At 41.0% G+C, this 25,958-nt stretch overlaps 1 protein-coding gene across 33 annotated transcripts in view; it reads left to right on the top strand.

Moving 5' to 3' along the window:
* SORBS1 (sorbin and SH3 domain containing 1) overlaps positions 1–25,958 on the top strand; it is a 187,137-nt gene that overhangs the window by 145,453 nt on the left and 15,726 nt on the right. For 13 of the 33 annotated variants that reach the window (XM_064144862.1, XM_064144863.1, XM_064144885.1 and 10 more), the window contains 14 exons: positions 3,176–3,223; positions 3,337–3,466; positions 5,910–6,024; positions 9,096–9,179; positions 11,914–11,928; positions 12,453–12,518; positions 13,081–13,182; positions 14,522–14,571; positions 17,056–17,231; positions 18,763–20,283; positions 20,995–21,080; positions 22,554–22,721; positions 24,108–24,154; positions 25,836–25,950. In XM_064144862.1, coding sequence (XP_064000932.1) covers positions 3,176–3,223; positions 3,337–3,466; positions 5,910–6,024; positions 9,096–9,179; positions 11,914–11,928; positions 12,453–12,518; positions 13,081–13,182; positions 14,522–14,571; positions 17,056–17,231; positions 18,763–20,283; positions 20,995–21,080; positions 22,554–22,721; positions 24,108–24,154; positions 25,836–25,950 — 2,723 coding nt within the window. Of the gene's footprint in view, positions 1–3,175; positions 3,224–3,336; positions 3,467–5,909; positions 6,025–9,095; positions 9,180–11,913; positions 11,929–12,452; positions 12,519–13,080; positions 13,183–14,521; positions 14,572–17,055; positions 17,232–18,762; positions 20,284–20,991; positions 21,081–22,553; positions 22,722–24,107; positions 24,155–25,835; positions 25,951–25,958 lie in introns of all 33 variants that reach the window. The other 20 variants (XM_064144861.1, XM_064144879.1, XM_064144870.1 and 17 more) reach the window with 14 other exon arrangements.

Genomic DNA, 25,958 nt, shown 5'->3' with positions numbered 1-25,958 from the left:
GGATAGTGAAAAAACATCTGCTGCGGTGATAGTCTGTAACTGTGTGCATAGGCCTGAAAGCACTTACATAACAGTAACGCTGGAATCCAGTGTGTACATTGGGCATGCACTTTCTTATGGGGAAACTGTTGCTGGAGACAGCTTTGTTGATTTGGTGCTTTGGTGTCACTTTAGATCCTGCAGTTTAGGAACTTGCCTACTTAGCCTGTGCCTCAAGCCAACCCTGGTGAGACTATTAATTAACCATGTAATTCAATGCTTATATTAAATGACTGATGGATGCCATTGTATGAAGAAAGTATAAAATACAAGTTATAGCTGAGATGCTCAAAGAGGACATAAGTGAATTTCACTGTTAAAATGGATGTGAACACAGGTATCTATGATACTTACTTCTTGGTGAAACCTGTAGGTGAAGGATCTTGCCTTGCAGATCATAAATGCAGGGTAAATTATATTCAGTTGGCAGAATTGTATGTGGATATGAATAGGACAGAAACAAAAGCCCCAGTAACTAATTGATAAAGGAGTTGTACAGACATTTGGTTTTCTTGTTCTTAATGTTGTTTGAAAATTAATTTTGCTGATCTGAAGTAACGAGGTTTGCAGATCCAGTGACAATAATATATTGAGTCTAGTTACCAATAAGTACCCACTATGCACTTACAAATGTGCATAGGAAAAGTAGTTTGCTGATTTAGATAGCTGAAATTTTGTTGGACCAAACATTTGCTTTTAATTCTCAGTACATCAGGGGGTGTTTACCTAATGCTTGGGATTCTTTCCTTGATAAAGAATCCAGAATATCTGATGATGTGGAAGGGTGAGAGTCATGTTTCATGTTTAAAAAACATTTCAAATTTGCATATTCAAAGTATTTTGCAGAGGCACGTCGAAGCCTCAATTTTCTACAGTATCAAGATTTATGCTCCCTTTAAAAATACCTTTAGAGTCTCTAGGAATGTAGAGACCTGTAGATTCTCTAGGAGCTACAGAAGAGCAACCTCTTCTCTCTAAAGGAATCAAGTTTCGGTATTACAAACCTGACTGCTTTGTTAGGGAGGGCCCCACAGGTAGAATACAGGTCTGAGAGCCAGGAGGTATCATTTTAATGCTCATCTCTGATTTATCCTTTGATCTTTATCAAGTCACTTCAGATTTCTGTGTTTCAGTATTCCTCGCTGCAAAAAGGAAGAAATGTAGATGCTCTTCTTCATAAGATACTCAGAAACAAAGCATACCTCTTGTTATTATCATCAATATTAATATGTTAACAATTGCAAATTAGTGCTTGTCTGAAGTGAATTTTTTTAATTGTACAATTTTCCTCTGAATGGTGAGTCATAATGAATATTGATACTTCTCATCAAGTAAGGTTGTAAATGTTTTCATTGGTCACTAGAGCTAAATAAGACTTTGAGAGGTGAATGGCTGTGTAGATAGTTTTAGACATTTTTTCATCTGTATTTGTAGGGGCCAAGAGTTTTTCTAATTGCTATGTGAATAAAACCAACATTTAGATAGGAATACCAGTTAATTTTTCCAACAGTTCAGCATAATAACATTAACTTATTACTTTTCTGATACTTAGATACAAATTGTGAGAATTTGCATGAAAATTGATCTTTGCTATTTTTAACCTGAAAGTTAGGATAAGCACATCAGGGTCAATAACCATCTGTTTGGCACTTACACCTTCTAATTTATTTGCAAGAACTCAACAGAAAGGCTAGAAGTTAAGGCTTCTTTGAGCCTTATTGAAAGGCTTTATTAGGGCTTGCTTGCAGTTTCAGGTCAGCTGTGTTGTTTTTGCCAGCAGATGAGACTGGCTGTAGCAACTGATTGATGTCTTTCTTGAGACAAAATCTGGAAATTGTTTCCATCTCTTTAATGACTATCAGTAACTTCATGTAGCAGTTGTTTTTTTTTTTTTCTCCAGTATGTTCTTCACTAGTTTAGCTTCATCTGTACTTCTAAAATTATTTTATTTTATTTTTGGTCTTTTTGTCTCTGTCACTTTCAGTGGTTTCCTTTCAGAGGTATTAGTAATACCTATGTTCACTGTTCTCTTTGCAGTCACTGCATTTTGCTTTGGAAGTCCTGTAGATGTCTCATACACATTTATGCAAATGTGTATGACTTTCTTACCAGCAAAGAAAGGGGATGGGTTTATGGGTCCAGTTTCCAGTTTCGATCCCAACTCCCTCTGCTACCACCTGAAATTCATTTAGGATGTATTCCAAAGACTGCTGAGGATAGTGAAAAGATACCATTAGGTTTTTGATCAAGTCAGTGTCTCTCTGTAGAGAGAACTGTAGAGTGGGGGGAGTGGTAAGGTTGCCATCCTTCCACCTTCTCTTTTTGGGCAAATCCAGCTTGTGCACTGCATTACCATGTTTGATAAGGCAGTATGTGGTTCCAGGGCCCAAGAGACCAGTTGGTTCCTGGGAGTGACATTGCTGTGGTGATGCACTGTAACACTTTGACTGTCAAAAAAAGAAGTTAGTTCAGCTGGAGGGGTCAGATCATGCCACTCAGAAAAGACAAAGTTCTTGCTAGCTCTTTTAGAGCAATCTATAGACATGCCTTTTCTATTTAAAAAGATACTTTTCAGAACAAGGATGGTCTCTTGGTGGAAGTATACATGCGTCTCATGGCAGGGTGTTGTCTGCGCTTAAAAGATAAGCTGGGTTAGTGAACATATTTCAACTTGCCGTGAAAGTTTATACAAGTAAGACATCACAGTGATTACTGTGTGTAACTGGGAGCAGAACCCCTCAGCAATATTCCTACGTCTAGCAACTAATGAATTAAATTAGGCATATATTATGGCTTTTAGATCCTCTATTTATCTTTCAGCTTTTGATAAAATGGATCTAATAATCCTTGCTGTAGAGGAGTAATAGGTGATTCTGTTACTCAAGTGCTTTGAGAGTCTGGAGGAAAGGTATTTGTGTAAGTAGTACATTAATACTTATATCTAATCTAGGAATTATATGTAAATGCTATTTAAACCCTATTGAGTTTTTCCTTTTTAGGATTCTCTCCCTCTGGTAAGTATTTGGCATATCACTCAAGTTATGGCTGGTGTATCAGTAGAAGGAACGTAAAGGGTCACTGGTGTTTCTTCTTCAGAGATTTCTCACCTCACTTGCAAAATCCTTTTGTCTTTCAGATGAAGATTCTGATTCATACTCTCCTCGTTATTCCTATTCTGAGGACAGTAAGTAATTCACACTTCCTGTTTAATATGTCAACAGAAAGGGCACATAAAGCATGTATTTATTTGCCTTCTATCCATTTTGTAAATGTTCCTGTATTTGACTTATCCTCCAGGCCGAACTCAGCTTTCTGTTCCCCGCTCCAAGAGTGAGATGGACAATATTGATTCAGAGAAGGCTGTTAAGAGGTCTGCCACTTTGCCACTGCCAAACCGTGCTTCATCACGGAAATCAAGCCCAGAAAGGTAACCAGAACAAAGATATATTTGGATCAATCTCTAAAAGTTGTGAATGGAAAGGGAACAAAGGTGGAAGCTTTAGGTCCACAGCTCCAGTTAAACCTTTTTGGGAAAGTAGAGATGTAGTTTTGACTCCTGTTCTTCTACTCCTTCATTGCAACAGCCCAATATCTGTCTGTTTTCACCAGGCATCACACAGCCTGTTGCATAGTTTCCTTGTTGAGATGGGAAGCATTTCCCTGGGTGTCATGCCTACCACGGAGGCACAGTGGAGACTCTTGGATCCCTATGACACTGTACAAGCACTTAAAAGCAAGCAGCTTCATTGTGGAGAAGCAGTAATTGTGGAGGTGCAAAATCTGTATTTATGATGAGCCTTGGTAAATGTTTTGTTCTATTTTCCATCTCTGAGGAGTCCCACCCATGTGAACTTTATTAGAAGTAGGTTTCTAGTTAGTGGTATTCTTTCTGTTCTTTCAGGATGATTTCCCTCTTGGTTATTTTGCTTTGTTTATTACCATGTATTTTAAACCACTTTGTAACAGTAATGAATATGTTTACCAAATGAAGGGAAAGCAGAATGAGCAATGCATACTTTATGTTCTCCTGAATTTTCCCAGCTCTTGAGTTGTTCCTCATTCCCTCACCAAATTCCATTTGCTCTTAATGGTTTTCACTTGCTGACTCAAATGAGCAATGCCATAATTTGAAATTACTAATTCAGGGAACATCTCAGGCCACTGGGTCAGGAGACAGTTTGCTGACAGAACATCTCTTCCTTGCACAAGATTTTAAGACATAGTATATTGGCTCTTTGAGAAAACTGTTGCAAGAAAATGGATTACAATAGGTAATGCTTCCTATTATCTAGTGATAAAAGCAAACATCACCAGCTAGAAGGTTCTCTGGGATTGGAGTCTTAAGCAATCAAGTTTCTTCTAGACAGCAAAGATCAACCTTGTCAAAAATTGTGCCCTGTCCATAGGCCACTTATTGTGGCCATCATTTTGACTTACTTATAAAGTAAAAAAAAAAAAAAAAAACAAACCCACCTTAAAATTGAAAAAAAAGTATTCTGTTTATCTCTTCTAAGTTAGTGGAGAGAGTTTGAACAACTCAATGGGCTGTACCTATCCTAAACCAGGTCAGTGGTGTAATTGAGAGAAAACCTGAAAGGAAACCTGAAGCAGTAGTTTTGGTTAGATGACTCACTTTTTTTCCTGATAAATACCAAGTGAGATGGATCCACATGCAACATTTCTTATCAAAGGGAACATGTCAAGAGCAAAATTAGAATTAGCTTGCCACTATAAATGGCCTCATTTCTGGGCTTTTTCAGGGACATTGGTTATTCTGTGTGAGGTGTATTACTTTTCAGAGGACTGAATGCCGGCACTGAACTGTGCCAGTATGCACACTGCACAAAAGCATAGTGGTTTGGATAGTCAATGGACTGTTCTTAGTCACTTTAGATACACCAGTCTGAGATAATTTACTCATGTCTCTAGAAGAGACACTTTCTTGGACCCCAAAGTGCCCTCAGAATTTAGAGCAGTAGTAGTCAGGTAATCAATGATTGCAGAATCACAGAATGGTAGGGATTAGAAGGAACCTCAGGAAATCATCTAGTCCAACCCCTCTGCTAAAGTGAGTTCACCTGAAGCACAGGAATGCATCCAGATAGGTTTTGAATCTCTCCACAGAAGGAGACTCTGCAACTTCTGTGGGCAGCCAACTAGTCTGAGTGCTCTGTCACCCTCAAAGTAAAGAAATTTTTCCTCATGTTCAGGAAATGTGTTCCAGTTGGTGCCCATTGCCCCTCATCCTATCACTGGGCACCACTGAAAAGAGTCTGTCCCTATCTTCTTAACAATGCTTATCAATGATGGATGTCAAGTTCCCCTCTCACCTTTCTCCAGCCTAAAAAAAACCCAGTCTCTCAGCCTTTCCTCATAAGAGAGATGCTGCAGTGTCTTAATCAACTTCACAGCCCTCCACTGGACTCTCTCCAATAATTCCATGTCTCTCTGAAACTGGGAAGCCTGGAACTGGACACTACTCCAGATGTGGCCTCACTTTGGCAGAGTAGAGCAAAGTGATGTGGCTGAAATAAGGAACCTTAGCAAAAGAGATTTAATCCAGGTTCTTCTCAGAGTTTGGACACATTCATATTTGTGACCTTAGCTGAAACCCATCACTGAGCTATTTCCAATCAGGAAAGATATGGAAGTCTGGAATTTTATTGAAAGTACTTGAAAAAAACCTCCTTTGCTTTAATTGTTTCAGCAGCTGAGCTGTATCAAACTCTGCTCTATCTGAACTGTTCCTCTTGAAACAAGTTCCTTTCCTTGATTTTAAAAAAAGTACTCTGATTAAAGCACAATTAACAGGGAAAGGCATCTTTCAAAAGGAAATGCTTGTCATCACAAACTAGTGTTTCTTTCCTCAGGACTGACTGGGAGCCTCCAGACAAGAAGGTGGACACCAGAAAATACCGTGCAGAGCCCAGAAGCATTTATGACTATCAGCCAGGAAAGTCCTCTGTTCTAAACAATGAAAAGATGGTAATTTTTTTAGTCTATTTTTTTTTTATCTTATAGCCACAATCTGTAATTTTAAAGAACTCTCCAAGTGCTCATCCAGTTCTGTTTGGATATGATTCCTGAGGCTTAAATTGCGGTGCTTGTGTGATGTATTTCCTCCTCTATGTTTTGTTTTCAAAACTATTTTGCATAACTTCCTAACGTTTTTGTTCTCTATAAAGCAAGACACAGGAGGATTGAAAGGCTTCTTTTCTTTTGGACATGTTGTTTTCTGTGTTAAGTATGGATCACTAACCCTAGTTTTTAATCCACGTTTGACATTGTGACCTGTTCAGCAACTGTTTCAGCAGCTATAATTTTTCTAGGGCTCGGCATTAGTTGCTACTGGGGAATTGGAGGTATTATGCAACAAAGCAGGCTGGTTCAGTTTCTGTGTTCCTCTGATGCTTTAAACATGGACTAACTCATTTTTAGAGTGCCTGTAATGGGCCTCAGGGGATGCTTCTGAGGTGCATTAGGACGCAGCCATCTCCCCTGGACTGCTTTCCTATTCAGATGGATCTCACCACTTCTGTGTCAGAGGCAGCAGAACTGAATGTGAGCTTGGCTCCTCAGCTATACCTGGAGCGTTAAGTGAGCTGTTACCACTTCTGTTTTGAATTAGTAACTAATGCTGTGAATTGTGACAGCTAGGGGAAAATAAAAGTGTCTCATTCTGCAGGCTTGGCTGAGAGGATTTGACAAGAGCTGGGACAGAGAGGCAGTGCTAAACTCATTAGCTAGTCCTGCATAAATCACTACAGCTCACTTAAAATGTCCTTCAGTGGTACAAGTGTAGCACTGTAAGTGCTTGAAAATACTGAATGAGGTTACTGGTGAAGAGCCAGTCTGGTACAGAGATATAATTTCCTATATAGGCATTAATTTAAAGGATTCAGTTAGAAGCATAAGTTGCATTTGAGGTTCAAATCTAAAAGTGACTTCATGTGTTAACAGCTCAGACACTGATCCATCTATGGAATACACAAAGGGACACTCCTGAAAAACCTGTGAAGGATTTTACAAAAGAGTAAATAGCAATTTAAAGCAGTAGAAAGAAGAATCAGGTCTGATCTAGGACCTGATGTTTCTCTTTAGTGTTTTGGTGTATTTTTTTCCTTCCAAATGGAATCAAAGTCCATTGCTTTCTGAAGAACGAACTTATTTTCACACCTGTGCCCCTTAATTGACTTCAACGGAGTTGCTTTTGATAAGGAGCATGACCCTACTGCCTGTTGAAATGGGAGATGGATGACTCTTGCTTCATTGTACTGGGTGTTGGCTAAGCCCATTAGAGAAGTGGCAGCAAGGAGTGGTTTGGACATGTTTTGACAGCTCTGCTTCTGCAGTCCATCTGGGAGAAAGATTTCTGCTGACTTAAGTGACAATTTTGTCTCACAGTATACAAGATTGAAGAGATTAAAGCCAAGATTAAACTGTGTGGCAAACGGCCTAGTTTATTATTTGTGTGCTTAAGTCTTTGTGAAGGGTCTGTCATCATGAGTGTCACTGTTTGCATGTTCAGACTTCATCAGGCACTCAATTGAGCCATTGAATCAAAGTCTAAAAGCATAAAGGAGGACCATCATAAGCAGAATTGAGTAAAATTGTACAGAGCTTGTGAAAGACAAAAAGAATGTGATGGCTGTGTTACTTTCAATGTTATTTTTTAAGCTTTAATTTCAAACCATACATCACAGAAGCAAGAAGATCTTGAAGCAGAGTGTCACAGTGTCTCTCTTGTTAAATACAAGAATAATGCAGTGTTAGTGACTAGATCTTTCAAGGAGGCTGCAGATTTGTAGACATCAGTGAGCTTTTTTAAATGTAAAGGCAGTTATATAACAAAATGAGTACTTTTAGCTGGAGTGCAATAATGAAAAAAAAAGGAGACATTGTTTCTATTGTGCCTCTAAGAAACAGCCAAACCTTCTTTCAGGCCATCAGAGATCAGACATGATGAAACCGTTTACCTTTCAGGTGGAAGCCATCAATCCTGAGCTCTCATCCTAGAGGTTGTTTGTTTTTTTTTTTCTTTCATGCCTAATGGCTGTGGCAGGGTCTGGAACATCTTGCAAAGTCCAGCACTGTTGGGAACGATCAGAGCCTCAGTAACACCATCACAGGACAATTTGCAGCAGGACACTTTGTGTTGGCCCTCTGTGCATGTGTGTGGCTCATGGCTTGTGACGGAGCACTTGGGGTCACACTGGCATACAAGACATAATGTATTTACATTGTTAATGCACTGAGATCCACAATGGCTAAGACTAGGTACATGGAAATGTGACTTAGGCAGTGACAGCTGATAACCCTTAGCAATGGACTTTATTCTCCTATCTCACCAGTAGTCTTTTTTAACAGCTACAACTATTTAAACTTTTTTGTTGTTGTTTCATCAAGACAGATTGTATGAACAAAAGGGAATTTCCTTTCAAGATGTCCTGTTTTCTGTCCTGTCTGATTTCCCTGTGTTGCAGTTTTGTCTGATTCTCTAACATTTATTTGTGAAGAAATAAGTAATTTTGTGTCTCTACCCATCCCTTCAGAGGTCTTTCAGGGATGTGTTCTCTCTGACTTGTGTCCCTTTTGATTTTAAAAAACACCTTTCACTCTGTTTGCAGTGTATAGAACAGGGTTTCTCACATATTCATGTGCTGTTAAAGATGCAGTATTTGATTCAAGTCACTGAATCTCTCTTTTTTCAAAAAATGAAGATTAAAAAAACACAAATTAAGTTATATGCAGCATTGTTGGAAGTGTCTGATAAAAGGACTGAAAGACTGAGTTTCCCTGTGATTGTGGATAAGCTGCATAATCTCTCTCTGTGTTTATGATTCTCACAATGATACCGTTAGGCTTCTCTAATGTATTAAAAGCAATTCATAGACTTTGTGAGAGAGGTGCTGTAGAAATTCCAAATTTGAAGCCTAAGTATCTACATTTCAGAATGAAAACCATGGGATCTGCATCTCTAACAGTCCCTTTCTGTGTATTCTTTGCATAATGTTATCCTTCTCTTTCTTCCATTCCCCTATCACCAATTCCTTTAGACTCGGGATATAAGCCCAGAAGAGATAGATTTAAAGAATGAACCTTGGTATAAATTCTTTTCGGAATTGGAGTTTGGGAAACCGGTAAGTTTGATAGTTTGATGACCAATGAAGTCAACCTGCCTTTTTTTTTATCATTATTTTTCTTCTTAATGATTGTCACATCCCTTTGCTAGGCCCTACACCTAGAACAGCTGCATTAGTCATTTAAAAACGTGATTTCTTTTCATAACATAATCCAGGTACTGCTGTGAAGCAGCTGTTCTGTGACCACTTTGAGTATCTTGAAGGCATCTACAAGCATTCCCCACTTCCAGCCATATTTTTTCACATACCATAGTTCAAACTGCATTTTTGTTGTTAGTGTTGGAAATAATGCCCTATTCTCATTACTGAAAGGCATTACTCAAAATCCTTATTCTCCCTCTGCCTAAGATCATCTAGAATGGCTGATAAGTAGCTTTAAGTCAAGGAGAATCACTCATTTATTGCTGACCTTGGATTGCAAATCATAAGTCAGTAATTTCCAGCTGTCTATAAACAGATCATGACCCTGTTTCCTGTTCATTTTCTTATGCTTGTATTTGCCCATTGCCAAATGGGGTGCATCAGTCTGTTTTGAATAGTCCTTACCATTCCCTGAAACCAAAGGAGTTTGAGAAGAGCGTGCTTTCTTTTCAAACGGAGCTGTGTCACTATGTCTAGGGGAAAAAAGGGAAAAAAACCCCAGTTGTCGGCATCTTGACTCCACTCTGGAAGAAGATGAAGCAAAGCTTAATTATTCAATAGGACAAGGGACATTTTGATGAAAGGAACATATAAGTGGTCATGGCTACTGGGGAAAAAAAAGTGCTTTTAAAGCATTTTATGGCCTAGTTCTTACTGATTAAACACTATCAATTTCATTATTAAATGTTGTTTAATAAAGTACTCTTACTGCACCAGAGGGTCAGTATAAATATCTCCAATTGTCAAATGCCCATACACTTCATTTTTGAGTGCTGCTGGGATTTCCACGTATGTGCAATAGTACAGAAACATGTCTTGAGGTTTAGTACTGGCCTCAAAAGCAACGGCATGTGGGCACCAGACAGCAGGTTTTCTTTAAATCTAGTCTTTGTTCCCACGGAATAATGAAATACCACTGTGCAGAGCATAGATGCATGAGGCTGGAGGCCTGCTCTGATCATGGGAATAGTGCAGCTTTTTCTGGAAAACAAACACATGCAGTGGCTGGGTTGTTCTGTCAGAAAACCACATTTTGTAACTATGGACCTTCTAGCTTAAGCTAAAGAAGGACCTTCAAGAGTGTTTGAGATGAGACACCCCCTACCTTTTAGACAGTAGAATTCAGGTAAATCCCACCTCACTGAGGCTTTTAGGGGATGTCAGTGTAAGAATTTAACCCTTCCGCAGTTGGTACGGTTTAAGACTTGTACAAAGTGAAAAGAAACCTACTTCTTTTTGCTGCCATGTAATTAGTAGCCATATGCTCTTGCAGTGTATGAAGGTTTATCATCTCTTGATCCTTTGAGTTAGTGTAAGTTAGTGGGAAACATGTCAGAGAAAAGAGAACCATTTATGCCCGTGGTCCTTTCTAGAAGTGAGGGTATATCTGTTCATTAGAACTGTGCATTTGTAGTTTTAGTCACGTGGCCTTGGCCTTTCTTCAAAATAGGGCACCTCAGACTATACCAGCAGTCCATCTGTGGCTCAGCAGAGCATCTGTACTGGTGACAATCCTTCACCTTGCTCAGGAGACTATGGTTAAGGGCTGCTTTATTACAGCTTGCCTTGAAATGATATCCCACGTCAACTTGATGTACTTCCAAAGCCATGCAACCGTGCTTCCTTGTTAACTGTGCCAGCCCATAAAGGTAGTACTCTTGTACATTGTGCTTTGGCAAAAGGCACTTGAGTTGAGGTTGCCGTCTCAGACTTTTATAGTTAATAAGACTCTGTCTGAGCTTCATTGCCATAGCTGAAAGAGCATGCTTTTGGTAGCTTTGCTCACTCATGACTCCAGTCATGAGAAGTAGGTTTTTGTGACCACTTAATGGCTAAGGCTCATGCGTAGCCAGTCAGTTTTAACTGACATTTGCTAGCATCTGGGATTTTCTATGATTCTCTATTTGTCCCAGGATTTTTTTCCCAGTGCTGGAAATAATATGTATTTCTACAGGCATGATTTCCCCTGGTTTTTAGACTTTTATTTGCAGCTCTGTGATGTGGGCAGGGAACACGCTTGGAAAAAGGGAGCACTTGTTGAGTATAGGTGTGTTTCTAAAGGCACCAGAATGACCAGGGTGGGGCTTTCCCTGTTGAAGAAAGCATGTGTGTAGTTACCACACTTGGAGATTCCTTGTCAATGACTTGAAGGGACTCTAGTCACAGAAATCAGGACGGACATGTAGGGTCATGCTAAGATTGTCAGTCAACAGAGGCTGGTTTTGTTTGGAAACAGAACAAATATATCCTAATTTCAAAAGTAAAAGCAAAGTTGCTTTGAGCACACCAGTAAGAGGTGTGTATCTGGTAATAAATTAGCCATATTACCCAAATAGGATAGGAGTGTCAGGACAAAAGTTTTCACTTTGGATAGTCCACCACAATATTTACATGTGCATCCAAAGAGGAAAATCATACTTCAAAATAGGCATCTTTGCCCGTAAGATGAATTTTAAACAACTAGTTTTCAAACTTCCATGTGTCCCATTCTCTCCACCAACCCCCCTCACAAACAACTCCCAAACCAGTGAAATAAGAAATAACAACTCTGCATTCTCATTGCCCCACAATGCCACCACTGGAAATTCAGCCATTTGTTCACATGGTATGTATTCGTAGTCCAGTGGGAGTGGGAAAGAGTCTCCCTTTTCTTTATCAAAGGCTCTCATTTTATCCTTTCTTTTTGAAAAGAATAATGAGCAAAACAAATGCTTTTTGTGACTGCGTGAGTTTTTTTTCCATTTTGTTTTGGTTTTGTTTTAAGAATGCTTTAACCACCATCTGTGGACTCCCTCTAGAGAGTCCAAAGTCCCTTAGAGCGCCTTGCTAAAATAAAAAGTTCCTCAGATGCTACTGAAAACAACCCCTCCCAGACTGCATGTACACTCCCTTTTCCCTCCCATGATCTCTGGTTATTTGTGCTATAGTGGATTTATCCCTTTCTATCTCTTTCTCTGTTGTGGTTTCGTTTGTGGTTTTGTTTTGGTTTGTTGGATTTTTTAAATTTCTTTTCAGTGTTGATGCAAATCCCTTATTGTATTCCCCTTCCTTTCTAATCCAGTTTCCATATTCTCTGTAATGTCTTTCCTTATCTTCATTTCCTCATTTCCTTCCTCTGCTTTCCATCAGCCTCCAAAAAAGATTTGGGATTATACTCCTGGAGATTGCTCTATCCTTACTAGAGAGGATAGAAAGGTAATTGTGTCTCACGTACATTGTACTACAGCGTCTAGCGCGTATCTATGTGTGCATATAATTTGTCCTCTTTTTTTTGTAGCATTGCTTGGGTTTTATGTGCTTGTGAGTGATTTTTTTTTTTAATTGGGCTTGAGCTCATCAGCCTAACAATTAAGTAGCTATTAAATTGATTTAATAATTCTTAAAGCATAATCAATCATAATTTAGAGTGTTGGTTTTGCTATCTTGACTTGCAATGATAATTATACTAACAATATTTTGCACATTGTTACAATATCTTTTTTTTTCCCCCACAGGTGGGTTTTATGACTTTGTGATTTATGGAATTAGATTCTAGCAGGCCTGTGCATCTCTTAGTTTTGAATGTGAAATGCCTAAAACTACTTCCTCTATAATGATTGAAACATGGTTAATTACTAGTGAATTTCTGTGTATTGTCCATACCATCTTTAACTTCTTTCAATTAAAAAGGTTCTCTTTTTTTTTTTCATTAACATTCCTTTGGTTTCCCCTAACCCTAAGCATTATTTTCCCATTCTTCTTCTCCTTCTTTAACCAGACTGATCTAGAAAAAGACCTCTACCTCTACCAGACTGAGTTAGAGGCAGATTTAGAAAAAATGGAGAAGCTTTATAAAGCACCACATAAAAAGCCACAGAAGGTATTTCCTATTCTTTTCATGCTGCCAATCCCTGTTTCCAAACTCTCTGCTCTAATCTATTCACTGCTGGATGATTATTAAATGAGGTTGGGGTAAATAATGGTTCTGACCGTTCTGGCTGCATGGCTTGCTGTGTCGCTGTCAGAAATAATAGAATGTGATGCTGAGAATCCGGCTTGAAATCCATTTCAGATACAGTGATTTCCTCGCTCCCCCATTCCCTTCCAGTTGCTCTCCACCCCCACCCTTGTCCCCTTTTTAGAGTTTTATGTTCAGTGTCTGCAAAAATCTCCTCTCTATTTTTCACATGAATAGGCGGCAGCAATCAGCTTAAAATTCTTGCTTGGCGTCACGTCACCATCTCGTGCCTTTCAGGCGCGGTGCCATCTCCCCTCCCTTCCCACCAGCCCTGCTTTCTGCGGGGAGCTCGCACCTACCTAGGATTCGGAGATTCCCAAGAGACCTTACACCATTCTCCTTGTGCCGCACTCTCCCATGGCCTTCTATGGTCAGCCGCTGCCGCCGTTTGGAGGGTCTGCACAACCCAAGCCATGAGATGATAGATTTGGTAACATGCCGTTTCCCCCCCTTTTTTTTTTATTCGCCCTTTTTCTTCCCTTTGTGGTTGATTTTGTTTCAAGCTGCGGCATTTCACCAGGACTTGAAAAAGCTGCCTTTTTTTAAGCCCAAGCTTTGCTTTTTCTTTCTACGTAGGAGTCCCCAAGTAGATGAAGGGACACCAAATAGAGCATTTCTTCTAAAATTGCCTTGGATTTTTTAAAATAACGTGCCTAGGAAGTGTTAGATGGATTTAAAGCGAGCGGCTAAGAGCGGGCTTTTGCTTTTGAACCTGTGCAGCTGGCAGTGCTTCCCTTAAGTAAGGAAACGGAGCCGATATGTTGCTTTTCCTTTAGTGCTTTGATATGTTTGTTTTTTTCATGAATGCTGAGAAATGTATTGTGTTGCAGAAATGTAAAAAGCAAAGGCGGGCAGTGACCGGTTGGGGAGAAAGCTTGGGGAAATAATTATGAGCATGTGTCTGCTGGTCATGGCCCAGCTGGTTATCTCTTCTTGCTTTTGGCTTTATTCACAATGACTCGCTTGCAGACAAAAGAATAGGCGCTTCGAAAAGCCATCGGCTGCGCTGAAAACCTGTCACTGCCCTGGAGGAACTCAGGAGAATTGTCGCTTTTCTGCAAAGACATTGACAGCTTAAATTGCATTTAGACTTAAACCTCGATGCCTCTTAAAGGCTAATATTCAAAGAAATGGAAAATGACATTGAGTTTTTCTCCTGTGTGAATGTGTATCAATGACTCCTTTGTTTGGACTTTTACAGAATACAGCAGGTGTTACTCCTTTGGAAACTTCCACAGACCAGTCTGCCTAGTAAGTTTTCCAGTTGCTTTTGATGTCTTTTTTTTACAGTCTGAGGGCATGAAGGGGACAGTTTTTTACATTGAAGTGGGTTGGCTTTGGCATTTTAGTAATGAATACAGATAAATGCATGTACCATAAGAATTGTACACATGCATTTAGATGGGTCCAGTACAATATCTGGTCTTCAGTGAATTTTGAAGTAATTATGCAAAAGATTGCTTTGTCTAGATAAGAACTACTGTTTGTGCTAGGCAGTAACTTTAAAAAACGAATAGACCTTTAACTCCATCTTGACGAAGTTTATAATTGCCTTTAACTTCATGCAGGTTACTTCACTGCATAGAATAAACAAAGTTTGTTTCTGTTATACATATATGATGGATTGGCCTCCTGATAGATATTCCCAGTTATGTGCACCAGATCAAAAGGACTCTGTTGATGAAAGGCATGGATGGTTTGTTTGGAAAGGCATTTTATTCTCCAAACTCTCATTCATTTGGGTTTACCACCCTTCCAGTGCTGTCTTAAAGGTCTCCTGTACATCTTTCAACTCAGTTCCCTTCTGTCTGTGTTCATTCTGCTGGAAAACTCACACACTGCTACATTTTGTTGGTTACTCCTATGACTATATGGTCTTGTTTTAGTAGGAAGAGGCTAGTAAGTCTTCTCCCCATGACAGTACTGCCTGTGACCTTTCTGATACCAGCCAAAGCATTCAGGAGTGCCAGCAGAGGGGAAGTGACCTGGGTAGGCTGGGAATGGGACACAACAGTGATGCCTGCTGGAGTCCCTGCCCTATCTTTAGAGGGTAGGGAGAAAGGATACCTGGAGTGTATTTTCTTCTCCGTAGTGTTGTTCTTCCTGTGCTTCTTCTGATTCTGATTGTGCAAACTGCTTTGACCCTGAAACAGTACTGCTTTCTGGCCCTAATATGGGAGCCACCAGTAAAGGGACTCTGACAAATGCCTCCTGTCTCTCCCTCATGTATATTCCTAAAGGAGGACTTTGGTGTTTAATAATTAGGCTAAAATACATTTTACCTCCCTGATGAAGAACCTCAGGGCAGTCATCATTCTCTGCAGCAAGTGGCAGGACTTTCTTGGGAACCTGAGAGAGGCACTGAGATAACCCCCGTAAGACACAGCAGCTCTGTAGCTGTGGGTCTGTTTGAGCATTGCCTATGTTGAAAAGATTATAGTATTACCTTTTTCTTTAATGGTGCTTTTCATGAGGTTTTACTCCAGAAAGCATTTTTTGGGTCTGCATATGACCTGATTTTTGTTGTCTGGAAACTAAAATCTTCTTTGTGAGCCAGATACTGTGTAATTGCACCTCCATAGTCAGTCCTCTGATGTGTTCGAAAGCTTTCTCTTTACCCTAAAAGTGCAGCATTTGTCCAAAACAAACAGTACAAAGTTATTCACAACAAGTAGGCATAACCACAAGCCTTTCCACACTTGGATAAATTTGAATCACTCCTGGACACTAGGATGTAAATGAGCTTTCAAAATGTTTCCATGAATTGGCAGGTGCTCTATTTTAATTTTTTTGTTCTCAGTCATGCTTTGGCCCTAGAATACCTTCGTGTGAGACTCCATCATATTCTGAAGAGCCTGGTTGAGCACAAAAACTGGTATCAGATGAGCTTAGCTTTGAGGAAAACTTCGTCTGCCTGATAGCTCATTAGGCCTTTTGTGCCTGGAGAGGGATGCATACCAGAGCATTGTTGGTTAATTTTTTTAGAGAGGAAACAGTGAAATGTTGAAGTCAGATGTGGGGTCATATTTGTGCTTAGATTCATGACTGAGGAAAGGAATTTGTAATAAATGTTCATTCCTTCTAGCCTGAAAAATTAAAGTTGCACTCATTTTAACGACATTTTGTTTATATATCTGCATGGTAGACCTAGTGTCCAGGATTTTAAATTTTGTGTAGTGGACGCATGAGGCAAAGCTGAGCAGAACTGTGCACATCAGGGAAATTCTCTGGCATTTAGAGCAGTAGTATCTGTAGCGCCTGCTGTAGCTTCTCTGCATGATCCCTCACTGATAGGCTTGAGCTATTACTCTGGGAGTCTTCTTAATTCAGAGGCTGAACTGGTTGAGATGAAGTCCTAAGCAGGAGACAGGCTTGGCTAGTCTTTAAAGAGAGAACACTAGGAATAGGAAGATACTGGTGCTGCTTCCTGATAGCTGATGAATTTCTCTGTCTCTCCAAGAAAGTCAGGCATCTGGTCTGTGACTTTGCCTCATCTGTAAAATAAAGGAGCAGTGCTTTTCTGCTGCCTATTTTCTGGGGTACTGAGATGTTTGAGTTCCCTCAGGTGAAGAATGCTCCGGTAGTGCCAAACCTAGAACATTATCTCAGTGTATTCATAGCCTTTCCATGCAGCACCAGTTCTTTGTACAGTCTATTATGGATTCATGAGTGTGGTTTTCTCTGTTTTCTGTTTGCTCTCAGCCAGTGTCTCTCCACCTTTTTTGTGTTTTCCAGCTCCACATATTCACCCAACTACCATGCAGTGAAGAGAGAGTCAGAACCAGCACCAGGAGACCCTGCTGGCTTGGAGAATGAAAGACATATTTACAAGAGTGTGCTGGAAGGTGGAGATATCCCGTTCCAGGGGCTGAGTGGTCTCAAGCGACCTTCTAGCTCTGCCTCCACAAAAGGTAAGTGCTTAGGGCACTAACTTCATCTCTGTTCTACAGTGTCAATAGCCAGGTGACGTGGGGCAAACTGCTGCAGGCTATAGAGTCCTATTCGAGCCAGTTGAGGTTTCCTCTGTCCTTCATCCTCTTTGCCATCCCCTGTTTTCTCTCCTTTTTTTCTCTCAGACCGCACTAGCCAGTATTTTTCATGACCCCTTTATCTGATGCAGGTTCCTTTTCACAACAGGAATCAATTAATTCCCTCTTTCCAGCACCTCAGGCACATCCCACATTCTCATGTTCTTCCTTGAGGCTGCTCAGCCTGACGTTGCTGCTAACCTGCTCCCACTGCCTTGCCATGCTAGAGCCCTTTCCTGCCTTTTCTTCCTACTGAAATAATCTCAGCAGTCTACACTATGTCTGCTGGCCTGGCTAGCCTCGCATAGCTAGTGCCTCAACTCGCTCCACAGCCTCCTGCCAGAGAGGGGTGTGCAGAGAATGCATGGGACAATGTGAACTAACAATGCCCTGCAGGCATTGAGACAGGAGGCAACAGAGACTGCTGCATCTCCTTCCCTTTCTTCCCCTCGTCGTGGACTCCAGGGGATTAGGACAAAGAAGAGCCTGACTCCCATCAAGGAGTTGTGTTGGGGAATGTATCTCTGAGCCAACTTCAACCTAAAAATGGCTTGAGATGGGGAGAGGACTAGGGAAGGAATGCGTTGGGCTTCTGAACTGTTTTTCCTTAAAATAGTACATTGCACCAAAAGGTCTCTGTCTTCCAGCTGGTTTTCAGCATTATGTCAAGCCTGTAGGGCAGGGAGTCAAACTACATCTGAACAAAAAAAATCTGTCCAGTTATTGTTCCCCAAACTGCAACCGAACCTGAATAGTTATTTTGATGTTTGAGTTTGAAATCAAATTGGAAGCAGACCTAAAAATTACAGTCTAAACTGAATCCAGACTACATCTAACCTTAAGAAGAAAATAATGACCTGATCTGACTCCTTGATTTTTAAAGCAAGCATGGCAAACCACATTGTCTGAAGGACACTCAGCTTATTCCTAGTATGGGGAATCTCTAAGCAGACAGTTCTTGGGCAACACCAGCTGATGTTCCTCCCAGGAATAAGCTGCTTGGCAAGCACTGTGCTGAGACCATGGTAGGTGCGATTACCGGCTTGGTATTAAGCCAGTTTTGCAATGTTAGTTCCTCTGCATTCTTTGACACTCTGATCCTGCCCAGAGTTCAGCTACCCTTTTCCATGATATTGCAGCTTCCCTGGAAGCTGACAATGCTTTGCACTTTTTAGGAGGGTACCTTCAAAGTGCTCCAGACCTGCTTTTGGCCAAGCCTGTCATAGTAGATATGTTAGCAGCACTTCACCCAGCTTGTTGTGCAGTTTCTTCCTGCATTCTTTTGGGTTTTTTTGGAACTTTGTTTTGTTAAAGTGCGTTTTATGAAATCCAAGCATGTTCTTTCTCCTTTCTCAATAGCTTTCTTGCACTTAAGCTAACAGGTTGTATTTATTTTATTCTGCATGCTTACCAGTGGATCGTAAAGGTGGGAATGCTCATATGACTGCTCCCTCTTCAGTTAACAGCCGAACCCTTAACGCTAGTCATGCTGGTATGTTAGGTCACGCATGTAAACATAAGAAGCCCTTATCAGCTGCAAAAGCCTGCATTACTGAAATCCTCCCTTCTAAATTCAAACCAAAACTAGCTGCTCCAGCTGCTCTTGTGCAGGACAAGAAGGGTATCTTGCTGTCTCATGAGAAGGCTCAAAGCTGCGAAAACCTTCGTAGCTCCATTGCCTTGTTTGGTAATAAAAAGGCTTTGATGGTAGACATAGGGGAAAGCATAGAAAACATGTTGATGAAATCGAAGCAAGAGTATGCAGTCAAATCTGGCAGCACCATGAGCTTGCAGGAGTATGGCATCAACTCTAGGAAAGGCTACCTGTTCCCTGCTTCCAGGAAGAGCGGGATGGAATTTACAATGCTGTATAAAGACATGCACCAGATCAACCGGTCCAGGATCCATCTGGGTGCAGCCTCGTCCTGCAGTGTGAGGGATATTGCATCTCAGTTTGAGAATGAAGCAAAGGACAGGATGGAGCCCAGCCTTAATCATGAGGATTCAGAGCAAATTCCTAAACACACTGTTTCCTCCCGTATCAGTGCCTTTGAGCAGCTGATCCAGAGGTCTCGTTCAATGCCATCACTTGACTTTTCCACTGGACAAAACAAATTCACCACTTTTCTCCAGCCTAAAACTTGTCTGAGTTCTGCCTACTCTGCAGAGTTTCTTCTGGATTTGCCAAAAGCGCACCAAGAAGAGAAGGATGCAGCCAGCTTGGCAGATAAGTCCTGCAATTCCTGCACTAACATGGAGGACACAGCTTCAGATGTCAGTGATGCCATCGCTATGGACACACTTTCAGCTTGCACAGATGAGATAGATCTTCTCTCCAATGCATCCAATGACAGTGGCAGCAGCAACAGCAACCTCAATGGGCCTCAAAAACATAAAATCAACAGATGTAAAGGCACATGCCCAGCTTCCTACACCAGGTTCACTACCATCCGAAGGCATGAGCAGCAGCAGGCCTCCAGAAACCCTGACTCTAAAGGAGATGCCTATGGGGACAGACATATGCTCCCCAGAAATGTCTACCTAATGAGCCCGCTCCCTTTCCGATTGAAAAAGCCCTTCCAAAACAAATCCTGCAGGACTCCACCCCTAGACTGCCCAGGAGGTCCAGCAGTGCCCAGTCTTGAGAACCCAGACGACCCCATACAGCTACAGGAGAGTGTAGGACACAAGAGCCACCACTTCCAGCACCAGCTGTACTCCAGAAGCAGGCCTCTAGCCCCCAGGCGCCTGTCTTCCTTTGACATTGTGGAGAGGCTTAGCTACTTCCCCACCATGGGATCTAGCCAAGATAGCTTCACGGGCCGGGCTGGCACTCCTGACTCCTTAAACAATGGGAACCCTGTTCCATATGCCCTCTGTCACAGCCTGGATACAAACAACAACCCGCAAAGTGAACTTGGGACGTACCTAGGAGGTGGCTTTTTGTGTTCTTTACCAGTGTCCCTTCATCTGTCTTGCTTCCTTTCTCTCCTTTTCTTCCACAACCCTTTCATTTTTACTCCCCACCTTTGCATCCCATGACTCTCTGTTTTTTTCCCTAGTGTGTCTAATATCCTTTGCCTGTCTTGCTGAGCATTTTTGTTCAGGACTTTTTAACAGCTGCACTTCTGAGAAACGATTTCCGCTGCCTTTATAATCACATCAGGTTCAGTTTATCTCTCAAGCAACTCCGGGGATGCAAGAATCTCAACATGAGATATTTCTAGTCCTGTATCATTGCACACAAAACCCCAGTTGATTTGCTTTAAGGAGCGGTTTCTCAAGGTCTAGTTGTGTGTGTGTGAGTGTGTGTGTATTATATTTTTCTCTGCAGTAAAGTACTCAGTTATGTTTTGATGGCAGCGAGTCTTTTCTTCACAAAGTCCTTCTATGTCTTTACAATTTCCTGTACTGTTATTTTCTCCCTGCTTATGGATCTTTGTTCATAAGTACAGCCCAAAAGGGAAAAAAAATTAAACGGATAAATTATCAACATCTGATTGGCAATTTGGTCATTGGCAATTGAGAATCCTTAATGTCACAATGGAAATAAATTGGTTTAAAATACCTTTTTTTTTTTTTTCCTTTCTGGTTATGCTAGATAAATCCATCTGTATTTTAACTTCCGTCTGTTGTTTTGAAGTAGATTCAGAATCACCAAGGCATTTTGCACCAGCTGATTACATGGAAACTCCAGAAGAAATTATCCGCAGAAGGCATGATGATAAAGAGGTAATCCCCTCTTTTATGATCTACTATTTTAGCAGCTCCACAGATGAAAAAGTACAGCACTCAGCCTTGTATAAGGGCAGCTTATATGTCCATGGCTGTGCATATTGGAAGTTAGAGCAATGAACTGGAACTAGTTTATTTTAATACTACCTCTGACACTGATATGCTGTAAAATATGTGGTCCTGTTTAGCTTTTGCTTAAGACGAACTTGATAGTTCTTATTGATTGCTCAAAGTTATATATGGGGCCTTTGAAGAATGTAAAAAGGTTGGAGATGTGTGTGAGATGTGGTACAACACCCCAGTACTTGCAGGTACAGAGGAAATGGTTATTCTCTAAGTTTTCTTGTTTTCCAAGCAAGCCACTTCAGTAGATATTAATCAAACTGGTAAGAACAGTATTTTTTGAGGAGGGAGATGGTGATGATGGTGGTGGGTGGTGTCCTCAGGTTTGGAACAGCAAAGGCAAGATGTTTTAAGACATTGTAAAGTGTGAAGTTTTCTCCCAGTGTCTCAAGGTGTTGACAACAGAATGTAGAAGTTGTTTTTCAAATGACTTGGCAACACTTGGACAAGCTGAAATAATAGGAAAGCCACACAGACATTTCAGCACTGACTGTAATCAGGCTAAGTTAAAGATGCTATAAAGTCATTGCTTTCCAGGAAGCTGCAAGTTTGACTGCCATGGAGGGCAAAAATAAAGAAGGAAAGAAATAAAACAGGTGGTATTTTTAGTGTTAACTTTCTGAGTTTATATATGCTTTGAAATATGGTAAAACTTGATCTGAATTCCTATGTGAAATACAGACTTCTGCTGTTCAGCACAGAGCTGAACTTTTCTGCCTACAGTCAACCTCAAAAGGTGGAAGAATCCTTCTGCCCAGATATATGAAGAATGCACACTTCCATTAGTGTGCCAGAGACTCCAGAAGTTGAAACTAACTCTTTGGGGTTTATTCACTTCATTTTACAAAGTGCGTTATTACATGTGCCCAAAGGAAGTACAGGAGAACCTGATACCTGAAGGTGATTAGGGACTCTGCCAAGTTCCTTGCAAAGTTCAGGGGAGTTTGGTGCCTTAGAACTTACCTATTGGGCTGATTCTGAGTATCTTGGAAGTCAGTGAGAGAAACCCCTGGTTGGATGAAGGGGGTGGATCAGCCCTCTGCATTATCAGAAATCTTCTTAGAAGCATCCAGCACCTGGCCAAAACTTAGAAAAATTCTTCATTGACTTCCATCAACTTTGGATCAGATCCTCTGTATGAGCTGTATTTCAGTTACACTATAATGATGATGTACCTTCTGTGCTTGCAAAAACAAAAGGGTGTGGTGTAGTTAGTATTTTATGGTGAACTGTAAAATCCCAGCTATTTGGTGGAACCTCAGAAGTTTTATTGAAGTCACATGTATGGCAGTCTTGAATGCCTTTAACTAGATGATTTACTGCCCATTTTATGCAATTTTATGGCAGAAACTTTTAGAGGACCAGAGACGGATTAAACGTGAGCAAGAAGAAGCTGATATTGCAGCTAGAAGGCACACAGGGGTTATTCCAACGCACCATCAGTTTATCACTAATGAGCGATTTGGGGACCTGCTAAATGTAGACGATACAGCAAAGAGGAAATCTGGGTCAGAGGTCTGTTGTAGTTACCTCAGTCTGCTGCTTGACCCAAAGCAATATTTGCCTCTCACAATGTTGTGCTTTAGGCCGACATTAGCTCTTCAGAGAATGTCATTTGTTTTGTTTTTGTTTTTCCACCTTCCTGTTTCCCATTCTGGCTTCATTTAGATCTGCTTTGATTCTTGTGCCTGGTAAATTAATTGATATCTCTATACCAAGCTGCATATATTAAAGCATGCCTGCTGAGAATTGCTGGTGCACACCTGTGATGCATGCCTTTAAATATCAGCTACTCCTAGTAAATAAGAGGCATTCTGCATCTTTTGCATCATACTGCTACATTGTCTTCTTGTCTGTGCCTTATGCTTAGAAATGATACGTCTTTTTGATCCTGGCTCATAGGGGGGGTTTATGGAAATAGGCTGTTTCTTCCCCTCTTGAAAGATGCTTAATGTCCTGTAGAAACAACTGGAAAAAGTCTCAGCATGTTTCACTGTGTATGACCTAGTTGGTCTTTCTGAAAGAGACAAAGGAGGAGGTAGACAGGTTTCCCACGGATGCTAGTCCAGGTGTCCTAGCCAAATACATTTTTCTGTCTTTGGAATCGCTGCTAGGACTCTTGACAGTGGCTGTGTTTCCCCAGAGATGCTGCACACGGTGGTGGGTGAGGTGATCACCATGCAGATGCAGGACACTTGTCTACCCTTTATCTACATAAAGGGTGCCACATGAATGTGACTGCTTCCTGTTTTATGCTCTCTTACCAAAAGTACTTCAAGATAGTCAGAATGTTTTGTGGACATCTGAAAATCATCCAAGTAAATCAAGTTTTGACATCCTCTTTGGCTTTATAGCCACTGAAGACTTCTAATTTTTTTTTTGAGACGAGTGCTTAATTTATTCATATATATCCTCCTTACCTTTGTCTCTTTCTTACCAATTTATATGGAGTACCTGGGTTACACTGCAGGATTCAGCAGGGCCAGGTAATAAGGGCCACATCAGATGAAATCCTACTTCTTTTTCCCCAGATAGTAAATTCTGCTTTTCCATTTACATGCCAAGAGGATTTGGTTCCAAAGCACACAGTAACTGTAGTTACTGGAGCAGCTTTTGTTCAGCAGGGTTTGTCACATTTTAAAGCTTATTGCTGTTAAATCCATCTGCTGTAGAACTCTTAATTACTTTTAGACTAGAAGTTGGCACTTTTGCCCTGGTGGGAGAGACCCATCCAGCATATTTGGATAGTAGTACCAGTTGCACACAAGCTTGTAGTAGTATACCTGCATTTAATTTTTTCCCCAGACTAATATTAGCTATAGAAGAGTTTGGGTGTTTTTCCTCAGAAGAGAGTTGAAAACCTGATGATTATTTTAATGTGTTGATTTTTTTGATCTCTAGATGAGACCTGCTAGAGCCAAGTTTGACTTTAAAGCACAGACGCTAAAGTGAGTACAGTTTGTTACTACTGCCTTGAGAGTTCTTCCTCTGCTTTTTACCCTATGGTGCAGCTATTATGAAGTGCCATGCAATTGGATTCATGCTTTGGAAGTGTCTTTCTAGCAGCTCAAAGCAAAGATGGCCATAGCAAGGCAGGAAAAATAATATGAATCTTGCAGCTTGTAGCCCCTGAAGGACCTTCAGGACTCAGAATCAGAATGGTAGGGATTGGAAGGGACCTCTGGAGATGCATCTGTATCCATGTGATTTTTAGGGCAGACACACATTCTTTACTGGAACAAGTTCTGCTCTGAGGGTGAGTGGAGCCATGGGAGAGTGCTATGGCAGATGTTCCTTCTTGCACCTTGTAAGCAGGATGGCTGAGAGAGACCTTTAGGTAGCAACTCTCTCACTGTCCTTGTGATAGAGAGAAAAAGAATTCCCCTTTGTGACATCCCCAGTTGTGCTTTGATTTAGGAGCTGGAAGACCTGTGTTATTAGCTTACCGTGTAAATGTGCCATACAAATAGTCCAAGCAATGTAGATATGCAGAACAGCAGCAAGGGACTTAAACAGATGCCTGTCTTTAAGCATAGAGATGGGCCCTTGAGTCAGAATTTCCCTGACTCAGGACCTAGAAGAGGTACATAGTGGCCATTGCTCCCTTGGCATCTGTGGATAAACCAGTGGATGTTTCTGGTGGCATTGTTCCTCCAACCTCTGTTGTGGTCCCTTGGGTGAATCACACAGCTTGTTCTTTTGGGGGACCCAAAAATGCCTGAAAGGCTCTGCATGAGCCGAGGGAAGCCCTCATTTTAATATTGCTAGGGAGGGAAGAAAGAAGAGCAGAATTTGGCTAAAGTCCTGCTGTTTTTCTTCTCAGGTGCTAATGCCCTGGTAATATTTTATTATATGTTCTATAAAATCATAGCTGATGATTCGTAGTGGTTTACACTGCATCTCCCTGGCAACTGCAATAAAACCGAGGCAGATGAAAGATTGTGTCCTTCCTTTAAGCAGAACATATCAGAGTGCCAGATAAAAGTAAAGGAGGCTTGGACAATTGTGTTAGGAAAGGCTGGGTCGTGGCTTTCCTGTGATGATCCAAGTAGTCATTTTATGAGCTTAGTACAAAGTGCCCACAGTGTGAGTTCCTCAAGCTGCAGACATTCGTAATTTTAGCACTGAAGGCTGTGGATTGAAATCCCCACTTTCTGTCCCAGGTGAGGTTAGTGTTTGCACAGCCACAGGCTGACCAGAAGTGTAAATGTGGCAGGATCTGCATTGGCGTATGAGGGAGTTGATCTAATCTGCAAACCTGCTTCTATTGAAATCGCATCTCTCATTGGAAGGCGCTTGTGACAGAACACAATTCAAACCAGGATTTCAACACTGCTTACCATATCCAGTAAGGAAAGCAGCCAGTGGCATCTTTTGCTTGAGCTTGACCCCATTGCTGCTGGAGGGTGTGTGATTAGTAGGGCACTCATAGGTCATCTTTTTGACAGGATGCTCAAAGAGCAAGAGAGTCCTGCACACGACAATATGAACAGGGTAATCCACAACATAAAGCTTTCACTTTGGGTGAACAGAGCTGGTAGAGACCTTGGTACCTAGGGATTGCTGGACAGAAAAGGAACACATCTGTTCTCCAGTGAAGTTCTAATGGAGTGCTTGTGTTATTAACAGGGAACTTCCTCTGCAAAAAGGAGATATTGTTTACATTTACAAGCAAATTGACCAGAACTGGTATGAAGGTGAACACCATGGCAGAGTTGGCATCTTCCCACGGTCATATATAGAGGTAGCTAC

This window comes from Pogoniulus pusillus, chromosome 6, assembly GCF_015220805.1.
Source record: "Pogoniulus pusillus isolate bPogPus1 chromosome 6, bPogPus1.pri, whole genome shotgun sequence".
Lineage (NCBI taxonomy): Eukaryota > Metazoa > Chordata > Aves > Piciformes > Lybiidae > Pogoniulus > Pogoniulus pusillus.
The sequence above is the reverse complement of the archived record's forward strand: the minus strand, read 5'-3'. Positions and strand labels throughout refer to the sequence as shown.